The 18,540-nt window shown below is 37.6% G+C and overlaps 1 protein-coding gene across 1 annotated transcript in view; it reads left to right on the forward strand.

The window, feature by feature from the left end:
- Positions 1-12,492, forward strand: part of ELOVL2 (ELOVL fatty acid elongase 2) — a 52,952-nt gene extending 40,460 nt beyond the window's left edge. The window contains exons 5-9 of the mRNA XM_045552603.1: positions 2,551-2,628; positions 6,043-6,214; positions 8,606-8,730; positions 9,632-9,766; positions 12,348-12,492. Of these exons, the coding sequence (XP_045408559.1) occupies positions 2,551-2,628; positions 6,043-6,214; positions 8,606-8,730; positions 9,632-9,766; positions 12,348-12,491 (654 nt within the window). The 3' untranslated portion in view covers position 12,492. The remainder of the gene's footprint in view (positions 1-2,550; positions 2,629-6,042; positions 6,215-8,605; positions 8,731-9,631; positions 9,767-12,347) is intronic.
- Positions 12,493-18,540: the final 6,048 nt, after the last annotated feature.

An 18,540-nucleotide genomic window follows, 5' to 3' on the forward strand; every position in this document is an offset into this window, starting at 1 on the left:
ATCAACAGGAACAACAGTTTAGTTTTAGAATAACCAAGTAAAATGGTTTCTGTCTTTTCTAGGCAGAACATCTCTGTACCGAGCACATTCCCTGCTACCAATTTTATCTATTGCTTATCTGTTCTTTCTCACACTTTTGTTTCTCCCAGTTCAAAATCACTACAATTGATCGCCTCCCAGTTTTCTCTTTGATTGTCATTTCTTTCAGAGCAGACATAAGGTCTTTCTTTGACACTTTAGGGATATGTTTAATAGACACTACTACTTAAGTGGCAGATTGATTTAACCTTGCTAACTTGTTACACCCCAGCAGATGTTTGCTTTGGCTGGGAAGTCATTGCAATAATTAAGTCTTTCAACAAATATGTATGAAGTTCCTATGTTGCGTTAGATTCTGTTGTAGATTCTCGAACACAGCCTTTGCCCCGTGGGAAAGAGAAAGATGGGCTGGTGGTGGGACTGACCTCACTGAGGAGATGATATTGGAGCTGAAATGGAATGTCACAGTGGGCAGAGGAGAACTGGATCAAGACAGAGTGGAGAGATGGAAGATTACACAGGGCCTTGGAAGCATTTGGCCTGCACTCGGGGAAAGCTATTGAAGGATTTTAATGAGGGGGGTGATATTGTATCTTTTTTAAATAGATCTCTGGCTGCTACATGGAAAATGGACTATGAGGGTGAGTTGGGGGTAAGAATGGAAGCAAAGAGTCCAGTTAGGAGACGGTTGTAGTACTGCCGGCAACAGATACTAGCAGCTTGGATTAAGGTAGAGTTGGGGAGAAGGTGACAGAGTCTAGGTATATTTTGGAGTAATTTAGTCCACACTCCCTAAGGCTAACCCAATTTGACAGTCTTGTTTCCTTTTCTTCAACACATACGTTTGGATGGCTCCTGCACCCAAACCATCAGGGGATCAGCATCCAGGGTGAGACACACAGAGTTTCCTATAGCTTGGCTGCTTAATTCTAGTAATATTAATACTATTTGGTTATTAAAGTGTCAGGTAGTTCTGCACAGGTGCCAGAGGGATGGGAACAGCCTGGGTGAATCTGAGTAAAGCAGGAAATGTCGTGGAGAAACAGAATATGCCCTGTCCTCTCCACACTCAGGTTACTCTACAGACTGTATCGTAGCATACAAAGTAGAGATTAGGGCCCTTTACTACAAAACTACAGCCTGACCATAGAAGTTCTTAATTAATCCTTGTGTACAGAATTAAACAGCTTTCTTAGTTTGAAAAATGTAGGAACACACAAAAATTTACATATACTTTAAGGTATTCCTAGATCCCCTCTAGCCTGCTACTGGTTCCCAGCTGAGAACCAGGAGCATAAAGCCCCTGGGGTAATTGGGGGGAACCTGATCTGTAATAGATCTCATCAGGAAAATCCAAGGTTTTCTTCTCTCACTGGATTTATTTATCCTGAGAATCTTTAATTATTGTGATGTTAACTGAAAGGTGTTTTTGTTAGAAGCAAAGAGAGGCATATTAGGACAGTGAAGAAAAGACTCTCAAAGGTTCTAAAACATTCTAAATGTTACTTACTAGTCTGTCTCTTTTTAATGTTCAATTCTTTAATATCCAGTCCCTCTGTGCTCTGTATGTGTGTCTTAACAGATCTATACCTTTACACACCTAAGACAGCAGCAGCAAACAGTAGGCCTTTTGCCTATGCTAATACATTATGTAAATCAATGCCAAATGCCCTATATTCTAGAATTTTAAATTTTTACAGGGAGAAAACTTTTTTCATAGGATTTTCAACAAAGAATTTTTTGAAAGCTCATTGTCTTATTATGTTGTGGAAAGAACATTAAACAATGAATTAGGAAGTCTGAATTCTAATCATCGCTCTCCCACTTTCCATGTAATCTTGAGCAAATCATTTACTCATCAGATATTTACTGAGTACTTACTGTGTGCCAGGTACTGGGCAAGGAACTGTAGATACAAAGGTGAGCAAAAAAAAAAAAAAAAAAGCATAGATTTTATGTAGCATTTTTGGTTTTGAGAGTGATGGGGAAGACAGACAATTAATCACATAAATTGATTACCAACTAGCATAAATACAATGAAGAAAATGGTTTAGGAAACTTTATGAGCCCTATTTTTCATATCTATAAAGGGGCAATATATATGTATTTTATAAAATTACTGAGATGATCAAATAAATATATATAAACCAATATAAAATATTAAATTTTTAGTGTAATTTCCTCACATTTGTTTACATTAAATTCTACATTTTACTTGGTACATTCTAGTATATAATTCCTTACATAAAATGTTGTGGCTCCAATGATAGCTAAATTCTATTATTTTGGCTGATGTAAATAGAAGTAAAATATGTTCATATATATCACCATTGATTTCAGTTTAACAGCAAGAATTAAATCTCTTAATAATATGTGTTTGAAGATAGGATTGAGTCAAACTCAAACCTTGAATAGATGCCAATCAGAGACATGAATGGGAAATTCATTTTGCATTCAAATTTTTATGTTGATTTTTTTTTTTTCTTTCTTTCTTTCTTGATTCTTTGGCAGCTCATTCTCTCCAGTTGGGAAGGAGGATACAACTTACAGTGTCAAGATCTTGCCAGTGCAGGGGAAGCTGATGTCCGGGTGAGCCATTAGAAGCAAATCAGTTGAAAAGGAGAGGAGGCAGCTTTCTCCTTCCAGATATGAGGATAGTACTGGGATTAGATAAGAAAGGAGTTCCTGTTCTAATAGAAATGCTGGGTAATAAAAATGTTTTCCGAATGCCTATCTGTGAGGGACTGACTGAATATACCATGGTATGTCCATGTGACAGATGCCTGTACAGAATGGAATGAGGAAGAGGCATTCTATGCTGTTACAAAATTGTCTCCAGGATAGATTTAAGTGAAAAAGAGAAATTTTCAGACTGTGTTTATAGTATAGTACCTTTTGTGCAAGAAATGATATGAATATGTGTATATGCATATATTTTTAAAAAGAAACAATGGGAGGATAAACCAAAAGCTAATAAAACTTTTTTCCTTTGGAGGGGAGGTAACAGGGCATAGGGGGTAAGGATGGAAGCTAGACTTCTCTGAATGTACCTTGTGTTATATTTGATTTTGAAATTATTAAGTGTTTTTAAATTTAATTTTGTTTTATAGTTATGTAAAAGAAAGCAAGGTAGCCTCCTCCCAAAAATTTGGAAACAAACTAAATTAAATGAATATACTTATTTATTAAGCTGGTGACATAAGCACCCAAAGAAGAATTATTTCGAGTAACTTTAAAAATACAGTTTTTCTCTGGACATCTCTAGTGGGATATATCTTAACAGTATTCAGTAACTTTTTGTTGTTAATAAAAATACTTGTATCGCTTTTTTGAGACTGTTACAAGTGCAGTGTAGGATAGATTAAGTATATAATAATGTTAGTATCATTAGAAACTAATATTTAAAATAGGGAAAAAAACAGCTGCCAATAAAAACATTGAACTAAAACCTAGTAATCATAGATTCACATTGGAAATATCAGAATTAACTTTATTTAAAAAACTTATTTTTTAGCTCTGTCTATAGAAAAGGCTTAGTCTATGACCACCCAGTACCATGAGCAATAATTACCCAGATTGTGCTCTAAATATAATTTTCTACCAGAAAGGATTAGGGTTCTTAGAAAATTGGCCTTTTCCTGGTTTGGACAGGAAATGTATAATGTATATTCATAGAAGATGAACCCAGGACATCTTATGACAGAAAGCAAAGCTATCAAAGATTACAAGGGTCATGACAAAAAGATACAGGAGCCACCTTGAAGGGACCCCTCACCCCAACTGGTTAAAGATAGGGCAGTTTGATTATCAAAAAGAATGCTGACTGGAATGGTTTGGAACATATTAAGTATATTAAAAACCATGAATTTAAAATGATACCTTAAAAAAATATATTGTTAACTTTAGAAGGTTGCTAAAACACCAACTCATTCTAGGGAAAAATAAAGGGAAAGAATTAAACATCTATCTTGCCTTTCATATGTGAATTTCCAAATAGATAAAAAGGGACAGTTCTCTATAAAAGAGAAAATGCATAAGTAATGATAGAATCAGAAAATCACCATTTTGCAACTCCTGGTGAAATAATGGATCTAGACAACAGTCATCTGTAAATGATAAAACTGTTGGGTGAGAGGTGAATGGAAACTTCGTGATGATTACATTAGGTGTTAGCACCTGAACTCACAGTTCAGTCTGCCTCTTGCTAGAACAGCCAGAAATTATTTACCTTCTACTATGAGGCCATACGAAGTTCACAGAACCACCTCTGAAGTATTGTTGCCAAAAAAACATTAAACCTGAATCTAATCAAGCCTCTAAATCTAATTGGTAGTTACAGAAAATGTGGGAGAAACAAGTTAAAGGACCCTAGGAAGCAGCAACCATCCAAATCCATAGTACTAGAAATTCTTTATGAATGATCTAGTTTTTCCATGAAATAAAAGACCATGAAAGAAATGAGAAGAGCAAGGAGAGGAAACTGTTATTAATTGGAAGAGACTTAAAACCATGCAAATGCAAGGTGGACCTTGTTTTAGATCCTGATTTAAACAAATCACTTATGAAAACACATTTTGAGACAGGGAAATTTGAACATGGGTTGGGCTGCTACAAGATACCAAGGAAATGTTAATTTTATTAGATAATGACTTCATGGTTATGTTAAAACAAAAAAAAGTCCCTGTTAGAAGTATTTATAGATAAAATGATACCTTGGATTTGCTTATAATATTCTACAGCCACTCCTCAAAGTAGTGGGAAAGGGAATTGATTAAGTAGATTGGAATCATATTGAAAATTCTTGAAGTTCAGTGTTGGATACACAGGGTTCAGTGTGCTTATTCTCCTTGCATTAGTGAATGTTTGAAATTTTCTAAAATTAAACAACATGGGTTATTAACAAGAGATAGAATCCATTCAAGTTTAATATTAAGATGTCCATCTGTAAAGCTGTAATACAAATAAAGTAAGATATATTGAATTTTCTATATCCATTTTGTTTGTAATGCATTGTCACAGACCAGTGCATTTTCAGATACCATGTGATCTCTAAAGGTTGTATTTATTTATTTATGGTTTAATATTTCTAAAGGTCAACTATCCCATCAAACATTCAGATGGATGCCACCACACCTTATGGTTATCTTCTGGGGGGAAGTAGACAGTAGAGCAGGATATTCTAATTTCAAGATTCCAATTATGTAATGCCTCCACAAATATCTCATGTTTAAATATTAGTGTTAAAAATACCTTGCCTTTAACTAAAAAAGTGTTTCCCTGCAGATGAGACATTAGAGGAGCAGAGAAAAATTATAATTTATTGTAACAAACAGTGATGACCTATTGAGTGCTAGGCACTGAGCAAATGTGAAGGGAGTCGAGTCTCTGCCTTCAAGTGATTTGCAGTCTACTGATAGATTCCTAATACTAACTACACCGTTATGGCTCTTGATTATGAAGCATAAAGTAATTTGGGAATACAAATAAAGAAGCTGTTGTTCAGCCTGAGAAGGAAAAGGACAGAGCTGGGCAAAGTTCCAGAGAAAAGGTGGCATTTAAGAGGAGTGTTAAAGGGTGATGAGGAACGCCAGGCCGGGGTAGGAAGGGTGCAGACCACATCCCCGCACCCGGGACGCCTCGGTCGGGTGCTTGGAGGAGGGCGGTGGACACGGCAGCCGGCCAAGGCCGTGGGAGAGCCTGTCCTCCAGCAGGGAGTCGTGGGCTTAGTTCTGTCAGTGCAGAGGCGTAACACGATCACATGTGTATTTTGGAAAGATGTCTTTCACTAGAGTAAGGTGGATGCTTGAAATGAGGAGAAACTGGAGGCAAAGGCAGCAGGTGAGCCAGCGTTTCAATAGTCTGAGAAAGAGACGCCCCCAGAGGCACTCACAGGGTCCCGCACAGGGGTCGCACATGGGCGGCAGGTGGCATGCCCAGCGGGGGACACAGGAGCAGTTTCATGCCTCACCCTCTCCCCCCACTCCTTTTCTTAAATTTTTATAGGTAGCCAAGGTGTTATGGTGGTACTACTTCTCCAAATCAGTAGAGTTCCTCGACACGATTTTCTTTGTTCTGCGGAAAAAAACGAGTCAGATTACTTTTCTTCATGTCTATCATCATGCCTCTATGTTTAACATCTGGTGGTGTGTTCTGAACTGGATACCCTGTGGACAAAGTAAGTTCTCCTGTTAATCTCAGTTCTAGGAAACAGATCTTACAAGAGCACTGGTGCTTGCCTCGTACTGAGCATCGAGTGCAGATCCGGAGAGAGCGAAGGGAGGCCATTGAGAGCCTCCTCCCAACAGGAAGCACGTGTCTGCTAGTGGCCATGTAACTTCTGGTCTTTGGTACTGGCAAAATCTGAGTATAACCTTAAATTTAAAAAATATTTTATTTTCCATGAACCAAATGTCAGATTGAGAAGCACACACCCCAGCTGGAGCTGTTTCACTCCAACCCGTTGTGCTGTTTGACTCCTATGGAAATATGTCACTGTGATACACATTAGAGCATTTCAGCTGTTAGGGTTTCTTTTACATTCTGAAAAAATTAAGATTACATTTCTGTGTGATTTACCAGGACAATGACTTTCAATTGTTTTTTTCCACTATGAACTACAATAAGAAATATATTTTATATCACAATCCAATACATTCATTTGTGTTTTGTATAAAACAAATTTTACAAAATAGTATTTACCCTGGCTCTCTATGATGTACTGTGGTATTTAAAATCTTATTTCACTTTTATAAACAGCTGATGACAACTCTACGTTGGCTTCACCATGCACGATGGGGTCAGTCATGACCTACAGCTTGAGACACACTGAGCTAGAGAGAACAGCACTTTCTATTTGATTCTGTCTGGTACCCAAGAATTTTAAAATATTCTATGAAAGATCTGAACATGTAAAACTTCAAATAATTTTTCCCTAAGATTTAGGATCTTGTAGAGCTATTAAATGCCCAGGATATTTGGAAGATAGCAGTGACTGCGAAGGTGCCACTGGAAACCAGAGCGTGAAGAAGGAAATCGCTGGGGTGCAGAGGGCAGACAGAAATCTCTCACCCTCCTCTCAGATGGATGGAATCTAGTGTCTTGAGTTTTGTTACTAAGGAGGGAAGACTATAATCAATATCAGGAGAATTACCAAGGTTAAGTACTTTTTACGACTGTCAAGTTTCATTACAAATAAGCATCTAAACCTTAAATCATTACTGTGTAAAGACATAGTCCTGTGAATATGTATAACAATTTCTGTTCAAGATTATTATAAAACTTATAAGCAATAACTATTCACTGTTCATTAATTGACGGAAATGAAAAGTAGGGAAAGAAATGTCACCCAATCCTGTGCTACTTGGTACTCTGAAACTTTTATACATTCAAGTGCATAACAGCTTATTGCCAGCCAATATATGTTTAGGGCTTACCATATGCATAGTATTGTACCTTTTGTTTCTTATTGATTTGCATTTATCTCTCCAGATTGCTAATCCAGGTCTAGAAAACCAAGCTAGAGAATTTAAATTGATTAACTAACCAGCATGTTCATACAGGGTATTATCTCAGTTAATCTCATCACAACATTAATTTCCAGATGAGAAAGTAAAACTTTACAGGTCAAAGTAATGTATCCAAGGGGACATAGCTAATAAATGGTCCTCTAATGACATAGTCTCTCCCACCATAGGGTTGATAGTTCACAGACCAACCATTTGGATCCCAAGCTAACACTTGTATAGGATTCACTTTGTGGTCAGCACGGGTCTGAGCACTTTCTAATATTGATTGGTTAATGCTCACAACAATGAGTTCCTTAATTCCAGCAAATAATCCATCTCTGGCATCTCACCTGTTGCAGTTAAATCCTTTTCAGCCCTTAGTTGACCCAGCATAGAACATAGCCTTTTCTGATACACCATTCTCCCACGTTGGCAGCAGTTATAGAGAAGATTCTTCATGAGGTGAGTGGCAGGGGACTGGACTTTAGATAATACCTTGTCCTAAAAGCCCTGAGACAACCCAGTTACTGGCAAGGTCTCCTTGGCCAGTTCCTCCTCATCCCAGTCTTCTCTCTCCTGCCTAGTCTCACTTTCTCCAGCATCTCCTGGTTCCTAAGCCCATTTCAGGTAGAATTTATTTATTTAATTATGAAGAGTAATATATTTGCTTTGTTTCTCTAGCATCCTGTTCAGCCATGTACAAGAGGCTCTTGGTACAATCAAAGTGTCTCATGAAAGGTTTAACTAAAGCAAAAACAATTCTTTCAGAGAAAGTCTGCCTCTAGCTTTAATATTTTTTTGTCCCAGCTGATACAGAAACACAGTTAAAGAGACAGTAAAACCTTTGTAGATAAGGACCTGCCTGTTTGGTGAGCACTCTGGCAGAAAAACTATCCCAGGTTCATCCTGGCTAGGCTGCAAACAGCACGATCACCGGGGAATTTATCATTGTGAATTCTGTATTTGTTATTCATTTTCAATTACAAAGCAGAGGAAGAATATCACAAAGGATGAACAATCCTACTTTCTAGAAGTAGTAATTTTTATACTTTACTTTATAGGTTTCTTTGGACCAACACTGAACAGTTTTATCCACATTCTTATGTACTCCTACTATGGACTTTCTGTGTTTCCATCTATGCACAAGTATCTTTGGTGGAAGAAATATCTCACACAGGCTCAACTGGTATGTGATGCCTTCTTTCAGCTCTTCTCCATGGGGCCTATGCATGGTGAAAGGAAACGGAAATCTCAGTCTTCTTAGAAGTCAGAGGCTTTTCTATGTATAACAAAGCTGCCTCTTTTTCTCTAAAAATGGCCTAAAATGTCCTTTGTATATGTAACTAGCTTATCTTGGAAGTGCCTTGATTTGGAATGTAGGTGAATATTTTTTAAATTAATGTATAAATCAAATCATTTTTGTCTAATTTTAACTGCTACTTTTCCATGAGAAAAATAATGGGCAGTTTTACATATTTACTAATATAATTTCAGCTAAATTTCTGGATAGGATAGTGGCCGGCTTTAGCATTTTGTTTTATTTCTGCAAATTCTGAGAGTCGTAGTAGTTGATTTTTTTTATTATTTCTTTAATTAACACATATTTGTACATATTTGTGGGGTACATAGGGTATTTTATTACATCCATAGACTGTGTAATGATCGAGTCGGGGTATTTAGGATATCCATCACCCTCAAGCACTTGTTATTTCTATGTTAGGAACATTTCAATCCTCTTCTAGCTATTTTGAAGTACATAATACATTAACTATACTCACCCTACTCTGCTAGTGAGCATTAGAACTTATTCCTTCTATCTAACAGTATGCTTGTACCCATTAACCGACCTCTCTTCACGCCCCACCCCTTCCCAGCCTCTGGTATCTATCAATCATTCTATTTTCTACATCCATGAGATCAATTCTTTTTAGCTCGCACCTATGAGAACATGTGAGATTTGTCTTTCTGTGCCTGGCTTATTTCCCTTAATGTAATGACCTCTAGTCCAAACTGATAAAGCTTCCCCGCAGTGTGCATGCGGCTCAGCCTCGCTTGTTCACAACGCTGCCCTGTCTGCCCCCCTGCAGGTGCAGTTCGTGCTCACCATCACGCACACCATGAGTGCTGTCGTGAAACCGTGCGGCTTCCCCTTCAGTTGTCTCATCTTCCAGTCGTCTTATATGCTGACATTAGTCATCCTATTCTTAAATTTTTACATTCAGGTATGTGGAATGTAAATATTCAACAGTGATACATAATAGATTGTGCACTTTTGCATTATGTATTTAATTTTACTGATTAAATGTTATAGTAGCACATGTTTATTGATAAATTCAAATAACAGAGGTACACAAAGTAAAAAGTGAAACTTATGTTCCTAACTCCTCTCCCCTCCTTGAAGGATAACCAGTTAATAGTCTTAACTATTAAAAGTCTTTCAAACATTTTTAATGCATGCATATAAAGTTTTATCAAAAATATTATTGGATTATACATACAGTTCTTAACTTGCATCATGTATTTGCACTGTGCTATCAAAGTCTCACATCTGAAAGTTAAACATATATAGTAAGATAGATCTAGGAAATTTATGTAAATGGATAAAAACACGGGCTTATTGAAGTTAATATTAAAAAATTATTATCCTCATATCAGCTACACTGATTTTGTAGATTCACTGTTCATTTGGAAAAAATTCCTTTAAGGCAAACCAGTGTGGAAAGGTCGCATTGACTTTTTCTTTATCAAATGTCATTTTCTTTTTCTTTTTTTTTTTTTTTTTTTGAGGCAGAGTGTCACTTTGTTGCCCTGGCTAGAGTGAGTGCCGTGGCTCCAGCCTAGCTCACAGCAACCTCAAACTCCTGGGCTTAAGCGATCCTACTGCTTCAGCCTCCCGAGTAGCTGGGACTACAGGCATGCGCCACCATGCCCGGCTAATTTTTATATATATATATATATATATATATATATATATATATATATATATATATATATATTTTAGTTGGCCAGATAATTTCTTTCTATTTTTCAGTAGAGACAGGGTCTCGCTCTTGCTCAGGCTGGTTTCGAACTCCTGACCTCGAGCAATCCACCCGCCTCCGCCTCCCAGAGTGCTACGATTACAGGCGTGAGCCACCGCACCCGGCGTCATTTTCTTTAATTAACAATTTAAGTGGAAGACAACTTCAAAATGTAATTTCAAAGTGACTGTTATATAAGAACCAATGAAAGCTATAACAGAACAGCCTCAGGTGGTTATAGCTTTTAAATTGCTCTCCTTTGTGGGCTGGGGAAATGGAATACTTCCTTTAAAAAAAATTTCTATTCAAAACAGTACTTTTGAAGTTGCATTCAATTATGTTTTCTTTTTCAGACAAACAAGAAGTACTTTATTATTTTTCAGTTTGCATTTGCTGGAAGTCAACTCAGTGGTTTTAGAAAATGTAAAACTGTGGGAACTGAAGTTTTAACAGCTTTTCAGATCTTGTTTCTGAAATTGGACTGACTAGGCTTTGTCTCTTATGAGAGATAAAAGTTTCCTTTGAGAATTTTTAAAGAAATAATTAATGATGGGACCAAATAAAGACACACACACTGCGTGTTAAAGGAAAGCTAAGGGAGTCCTTTTGGTGTTTGGTGTTGAAAACTGAAAAGCAGCATATAGCCCAGCAAGGGTAAATAATAGATTTCAAAGCTTTAACCCTAAATGCTGGTTAAAATTGAATTTTAGTTCTAAAGTTGAGTATATATAACTTCAGTGTTGACCCTTGTTAATACTATTGCTTTTCAAAAATAAAAATGAGATGAGAGATCAGGTATTTTGTCAAAATGATATGCCAAAAACCCAATCAAGCCAGAATCCCCAGGTACTAGTCGTTTTTTTCACTTGAGTTATATATTTTCTGTTAGGGCAGGAAGCCTTAGCAGGTGCTCATGGCATGGGTTGAGAAAGATTTCTCACTCAGAGATTAAGATATGTAAAAGTAAAATTTATTTTATCCTTTAGAAGGAGACAGAGAGAAATGTGGCATCCTAAGAAAGAGAAGGAAGATGCCAGCAGCAAGGCCAAGTGGCTCCCTGATTTTAAGGGGGACGCAGAGAAGGAAACAATAGTGATGGCTGTCAGTTAATAACAAAAGTGGCAGCAGGTAGATAACAAAAACTGCAAGGATGTCAGAGTCCAAAAGTTGTTTTCCTGCCCTTCCTTGGAGAAGGGATTATCACAGGAGATGTGACTCTGTCCTCAGGATTTGGTTGAGGCAGTAGCTCATTCTCCTGCTGCAAACAGGAGAACTCTGTAAAAGCAGATTCGCCAAAAAAAAAAAAAAAAAAAAAGTTTTTGAAGAGAGAGATTTACATCTCTATTCTGTTCAGCTTTTTTCAGAAGTGCAAAACGGAACTCTTGCAGGGTACCTGTTAGACAACTCGTAGGCTTGATCTTTAACACTTACTGGGGAAATTGTAGGATTAGGTATTTTCCTATTGTTTTTGCAAGGCTGCCCTTTCATTTTCCTAAAGTTATATCCTTCCAAAGTAAGCAACTAATGCAGAATAATTTGAATGCTCATCCCAGAATATACAAATCCTGACCTAATATTCATTGAAATTCATGCCTTTTTCTTGGTTTTTACCTTATTTTTATCTTTAAAGGCTTAAAAATGGTCATATTACAAACATGAATTCTTACTAGAAAGTCCAGTGCCCACCAAAATCATGTTCTGTTTTAACTATATGGAATGTTAGAGACAAGGTCTTATTAAAGGATCCTTTTCTTTTTCTTTTCAAAATATACACATCCAACAGACATACCAAAAAAAGCCTATGAAGAAGAAAGATACGCGAGAGCCACCTGCAGTGAAAGAAGTGAAGAACGGTTTTTCCAAAGCCTACTTCACTGCAGTCAATGGAGTGATGAACAAGAAAGCACAATATATTAAAATAGAGTAACTTAAAGCATATATACTAGCCTAACAGATTCGCTTGTTTTAAAGCAAAGACTGAATTGAAAGTTATATATGTTTTAGCATAAACTAATTTCTTTTGAGTTTATAAATCATTTGTACCTGGAATATATTAATATTTGCTTATTAGGTTAATCTGTTAACTGAATGCTTTGATCAGCATTGAGGTGATGCTGACCTCTGAAGACCTCAGAACTGGTGCAACTTCTCCCTCCCTCACTCCCACTCAGACCTAACCCCTCACCAGAATCTGTCCTGTAACGCCTTACACACGTACAAAGGCAGGAAACATGGAGCACTGTTTTTCACTAAAGTCTTCAAATAGAGAGTTTTTGTTCATATTAAATGTTCATATACAAAATGTTTACTCTAAGTACAGGGTATGTTCTAATCTGTTAATATTAAGCAATAATTGCCAGTACATAAAGTAATCAGTCCATTTGTTCCTTTAGGAATCAGCCCCAGAAAATATTAAAATGGGATCATACGTGGAAGATAGAAAAAAAAAATCTATCAAACTTCTCTTTCTAAGTCAGGGTCTTGTTTGTCAAATTCCCACAACTACTCCTGATTCTGAACTTAGTGATAAAATTTTGGAGATGAATTTTCTTCTTAGAATAAATAATCTGCCAGGTTTTCATAATTCAGGGGTTTGGGATAGGAACTGTTCCTCAGTTTCCTTAATTCATATATTCATGTCTACCTCCCAAGTTAGCCAGCCTGGGTTAATGAAATCGCCATGCTCTGTACTAAAAGCAGTATCTGAACCTGGCTGCCCCTGGACTGGAGGAGGACAAGGACCGGAGTCCAATCTGACCTCTTCTTTTGAACACACATTCCACTGCAGTGTTTATAAATCAGAACTAATAGAGCAAGGGGGGCACAACAGACATTAGTCAACTATTTTTTTGTGATCCTATTTGTAAATATTATCCCAAATACCTGCTATCACTCTTTGCGCATTAAGTTTTTGAAAATAAGAAGACAAAGATGGAGTAGTTTGGAAAGATTCCAACACTGAGCCCTGGGCTAAGTAACGAGCCACAGTGAAAAATGCCAGTTTGACAAACAGCACATCCTTTCCCTGCTCAGATTTGTGATCTCTACCGAGAATCAAACACAAAAGCAGATGAAAGCATTAAGGAATATTTCCTTTCTCCCCAAGTGTTGGGCTTTTACTAGTAAACTGTACCAAGAATGGGAACAAAGAACGTTTTCTAAAGACTTGATGAAGATTAATTTATACCCTATAAAACAAGACTTGCCAACTTTGACACTTTAGCTTCTTCCCTATTTTCTTTAAATAAGTTTTTAGGTCCTAACACTGACATCAAATGTATAAAGCACCAGAAAGTCATTTTTACCACTGTCCCAACTCATTACTGTCTAGAGTGCTTTTCTATCCCTATTTTGCTTTTTTTCCCCACCCAAGCTCTAGTTTTAAAATATTTTCCCTGTTAAAAAAAAAACTGTACCAATCTAACATTTATTTCACATACGCTACCCTTTCTCAGGATTCTGGCATATTTTTTAAAGGTGACTAACGTATCGTATAGTCTACAGGGTGACACACTGTGCCCTGTATCATTCCCTCTGTACCGGCTGATCCATTTCAGTTGAACAGACATCTTCCTGTCCGGTACTCACTTAACTCTTCTATTCATTCGTCTAAATCATTTTCTAAAACTAACTCGCTCTAGGGTGCTCCATCCCCACTTCCATCTCGCATCACCTTACAGCTGTATTCAATGTATTGTTCTCTCCTGGCAATTCATTTGAAAACAAGGGCTAGCTTCCTATGACTGTTCTTGCTCCTCTGTGACAAAGCACAAAATGGGACTAAGGAGAAAGCCCTTTGGAGAAACTGGACTCTAGTTCAGTTTTAGGTCTCAAACATGGGCTAAAAATCTGTTACCAAAGTACATTCCAGGTAAAAATGAGACTTAGAAGACAGACATCACTGGCCATTGTATTCAGCTTTTTCTTAATTGCTAGTGAAGCGCTAAAGCCTCACTGCACATCCTACCTGTAGAGCAAGGAGGGCACATCCTTGACCAAATGGACAAAGTCAAGCAGCTGTAAGTACAAGACAGTTGAAACCTCTCAGATCAAAGCGGGGGGGGGGGGGGGGGGGGGGGGGGAAGTGAGGAGTTTACGCTTTCTTAGAGGTTTCATTCAGGATGCTTATTTCCAATTTGGTCTTTAATTCTAGTGAGGCTTAATAAAACTCATAGCCTTAAACCAATTCAAGGGCTAATAAAAAATACACAGAGCTATAAAATCTTAGCCACAAAAACTGAGTCAGGTAAATCTTTTAACCTGTCATTAAGTGTTGTAACTTTAAAAAACCAAAATGTTTACTTTTAATGTGACTTTTCTAAAACAACTATAAAAAATTGTAATATTTCTATAATTTGTTAAAGTAGAAAATATGTTTCCTTGAATTTCCTCTTACTCATGGGAATGAAAACATTTAAATGAATGCTATAAAGTATATCTGTTAATTTCCCCAATTTTTTAAACAAAGTGGAACGTTTAGGGAATGGAATTAAATATAGAAATTTTCAACCCATCAAAATTATATATTGACTTATTTAGGCATCTTAAAGGACGAAGTCCTCTCCCCCTCTAGCAGAGTATTTTTGTTTCAGGCAAAGTGGTATGCATTACTGTCGTGGGCAGAACAGCATTTTATATGTAAGAGTTCATTTTAGTTTTCTCCAGTGTTTCCATATCATTTTATGAATGTTTCTGGGGGCTTATTTGGAAGAGGAGGAGATCACTTTGTCTTCCTTTGAAAGTCCTTGTATCTTAAGGACATACTATCATGAATGGGTGGACAGGGAGGCTGGAGAAGCCATTTTTCTTTGTAGATAAAAAGCATTCTGTATGATTGCTGTATAATAAATTGATTTTTACACTAAAGCATGTTTCAATTTTTCTTATTTGGCTCAAAGAAGTTAAAATGTGTGCCTGCATAGTATTCCAAATGACCTATCACTCAGGGATTCTTCATACAGCAGCATTTCAGCCATGAATTTTAGATGTTTAATTCTGCATTTCAATATACAGTAGGTTTTAATGTAACATTATTACCTTTACATAGGACTTGTATACCAACTTTTTCAGAAAGTGGTCATTTACAAGAAAAATTTAAGACCAACTAAGCAGAAAACATACGGGTTACAACAGACAGACGCTGCATAGGGTAACCTGGAGAGGAGCAGCAGATCTGTACAAGGAGACATCAGGCAGAAACGACCTGTGCAACACCCTGAAAGCCAGGACTGACCCTTTGCCCTAGACAGGTAGAGAGGTGGCCCCTCAGCTCCAGAGCAGGGTATAAGTGAGCTGAGACTCGCTGCATAGAAGCCTGGGGGAGAAGTCAAGCCGTGGGCAGGATAATGTACAGTAGAATGTGAATGTGATGTTAAGGATAAGACACAGATCAAAAAAAAAAAAAAAAGACTACGAAAGATGTGCTCAAAGTCTGATTACAAAGTCAAGGTCTCTTAAATTTCTGGATAATGATGGGTGGGGCAAGATAGATTTTAAGGAGGGGCACGAGGAGGGGAAGAGGGAATGGGAGAGGATCTCATCTTAACTCTCTGGGGTGGGAGGTCGTTTAAAATGCCTGCTCCTGTGTACTGTTTGGGGGAAGGGCACGCTCGTAGCCCTGGTTTGGGCGAGGCAAAAGGCATTATCTGTAACCAAAATGTTTGGACCCCCATAATATTCTGAAATAAAAAAAATAAAACCCCTCCTCTTAACTTCATTGTTTTCCTTCATTATTTTAAACAGTGGGTGGTGGAACCAACTCATTAAAACTTAGTGTTTAAAAGTAAAAGGTAAATCCTGTGTCTCTCTGTCAAGGCCTAATAACCGCTGTTGCAAATGAAAAAAACTGCTTATACATGATAAACGTTCACCTAAATAAGACAATTTTTCATATTAATATAGACAAAAATTCAGCATGTGTTTTTATTACAGCAAGCTTTCTTACAAATCAAATACATTCACCTTTTTAAGGAAGAGGTGCTTCCCAGGGCATGCAAGGAAACAATCTTACAAGACTAACTACAGTCACGTAAATATTCCTTGACCTTTAGTAAAACATGACTTTAGTCAAGGGGGAGAAAGAAAGAAAGTAAAAGCTATCGATTTGTAGGTCATTTTTCCATCTTCAATTGCGCCAAGGGAACACTGGAATAACCACCAAGAGGACAAATAAATCTGTAATTCATCCCCCTCGCTGAGCAATTGGGAAATGCAGTTACGGATCTTGTGAGCAACCCACTGGGAGCCGTTATGAAAGCGTCTGTGGCCACATCACGTGTGGCAGACCAGACGAGGCAAAGCTTTGCACATCCCTTGACATCTCGCGCACCGCAGTCTGTAACTACCTGGATACCTTGAGATGGGCTCCTACAGTTACCATCACTCATCCTTTACATTCAGCCATTAACCTAGCTGGCCCCTAAAGGCATTTGAATTTGTGACTCCTGAGCACTAAACAGAAAAAGGAGAAATTCTATACAGTCTTGCCTGGGCCAATGTCACGTACTTAGAGGGAAATGAACATAGTCTTAACAGCTGTGGCCCTAGAAACAAATTATAGATGTTACAGATTTCTCTGCAAGATTAAAGCTCTCTCTACCTAAGATAGTCCCATGTAGACCTAGCTTTCATTCTTTTAAAGCTAATTTAGACCTTTGGACTTTGATAAACTCTGGAAATAGTTATATTCAATTGAAAAATTCATCAAATCTACCTTTCCCAGCGCTACGTATTGTGCTAGGGATACAGAATGATCCAGATGAAATACCTGCCCTCAGGGTTCCCAGTCAGGTAAAGTAGACAGAGAAACAGTTATAAAATACTGAAATGGTTTACCAGGGAAATGTCTCTAAAGGAGGTAACGCCTGCGCTTAAATTGGATGAGTGAAGAATTCAAACAGATGAGGGAACGTCAAGGAAATCCAGAGGTTAAATACCTAGGACTCAGGAATCAGCATGCCTTCAGCAAGTATTTCTTTTTATTTTATTTTTTTATTTTATTTTATTTTTTTAAGTATTTCTTGAATGTTTCCCATGTGCCAGGCACAGCCCCAGGATTTGGAATAAAACAGTCAAGAAAACAGACAAGGTCTCTGCTTTTAGGGACCCTCCTATCAGGAAAACAGATCGTTACCACATTGTGTAAGACTGTGCTCCTTATATTAACTGTTAAACACATCAGGAATCACAATCTCACCTCGTTTACATGGGGAACTGAATCTGAATGCCAAGACTCCTCGGAGAGGTCTCAGCGACATTGGCTTAGAGACACCCTGTATTAGTCAGGGTTCTCCAGAGACAGAACCCACAGAAGATAGATATGGAGAGAGAGAGAGAGAGAGATTTATTTTTAGCAACTATAAACTCACGTAAGAGCTGATGTTGCAGCCTTGAGTCTGAAATCTGCACAGTGGATGACTCAGGCAGGGTTTCTATGCTGCAGTCTTGAGGCAGAGTTGCTGCTTCTTGGGGCAGCCTCAGTCTTTGCTCTTAAGGCCTTCAACTGATTGGATGAGGCCCATCCACATTATGCTTCATTCAAAGTCTACTGATTGCTGAGTAGTACTCCAAGGTATACATGTACCATGTTTTATTAATCCATTTACTGATGGTTACTTGGATTCTTTCCACATCTTTGCAGTTGTGAATTCTCCTGCTATAAACATTCAAGTGCAAGTATCTTTTTTATAAAATGTCTTTTTTTTTCCTTTGGGTAAATACCCAGTAGTGGAATTGCTTGATCAAATAGGTCTACTTTTAGTTCTTTGAGGTATCTCCATACTACTTTCCATAGGGGTTGAACTAGTTTGCAGTCTCACCAGCAGTGTATAAGGTGTTCTTTCTCTCTGCATCCACGCCAGCATCTGTTGTTTGGGGACTTTTTGATAAAAGCCATTCTCACTAGAGTTAGATGATATCTTGTTGTGGTTTTGATTTACATTTCCCTGATGATTAGAAACACTGAGCATTTTTTCATA

This window comes from Lemur catta, chromosome 5, assembly GCF_020740605.2.
Source record: "Lemur catta isolate mLemCat1 chromosome 5, mLemCat1.pri, whole genome shotgun sequence".
Lineage (NCBI taxonomy): Eukaryota > Metazoa > Chordata > Mammalia > Primates > Lemuridae > Lemur > Lemur catta.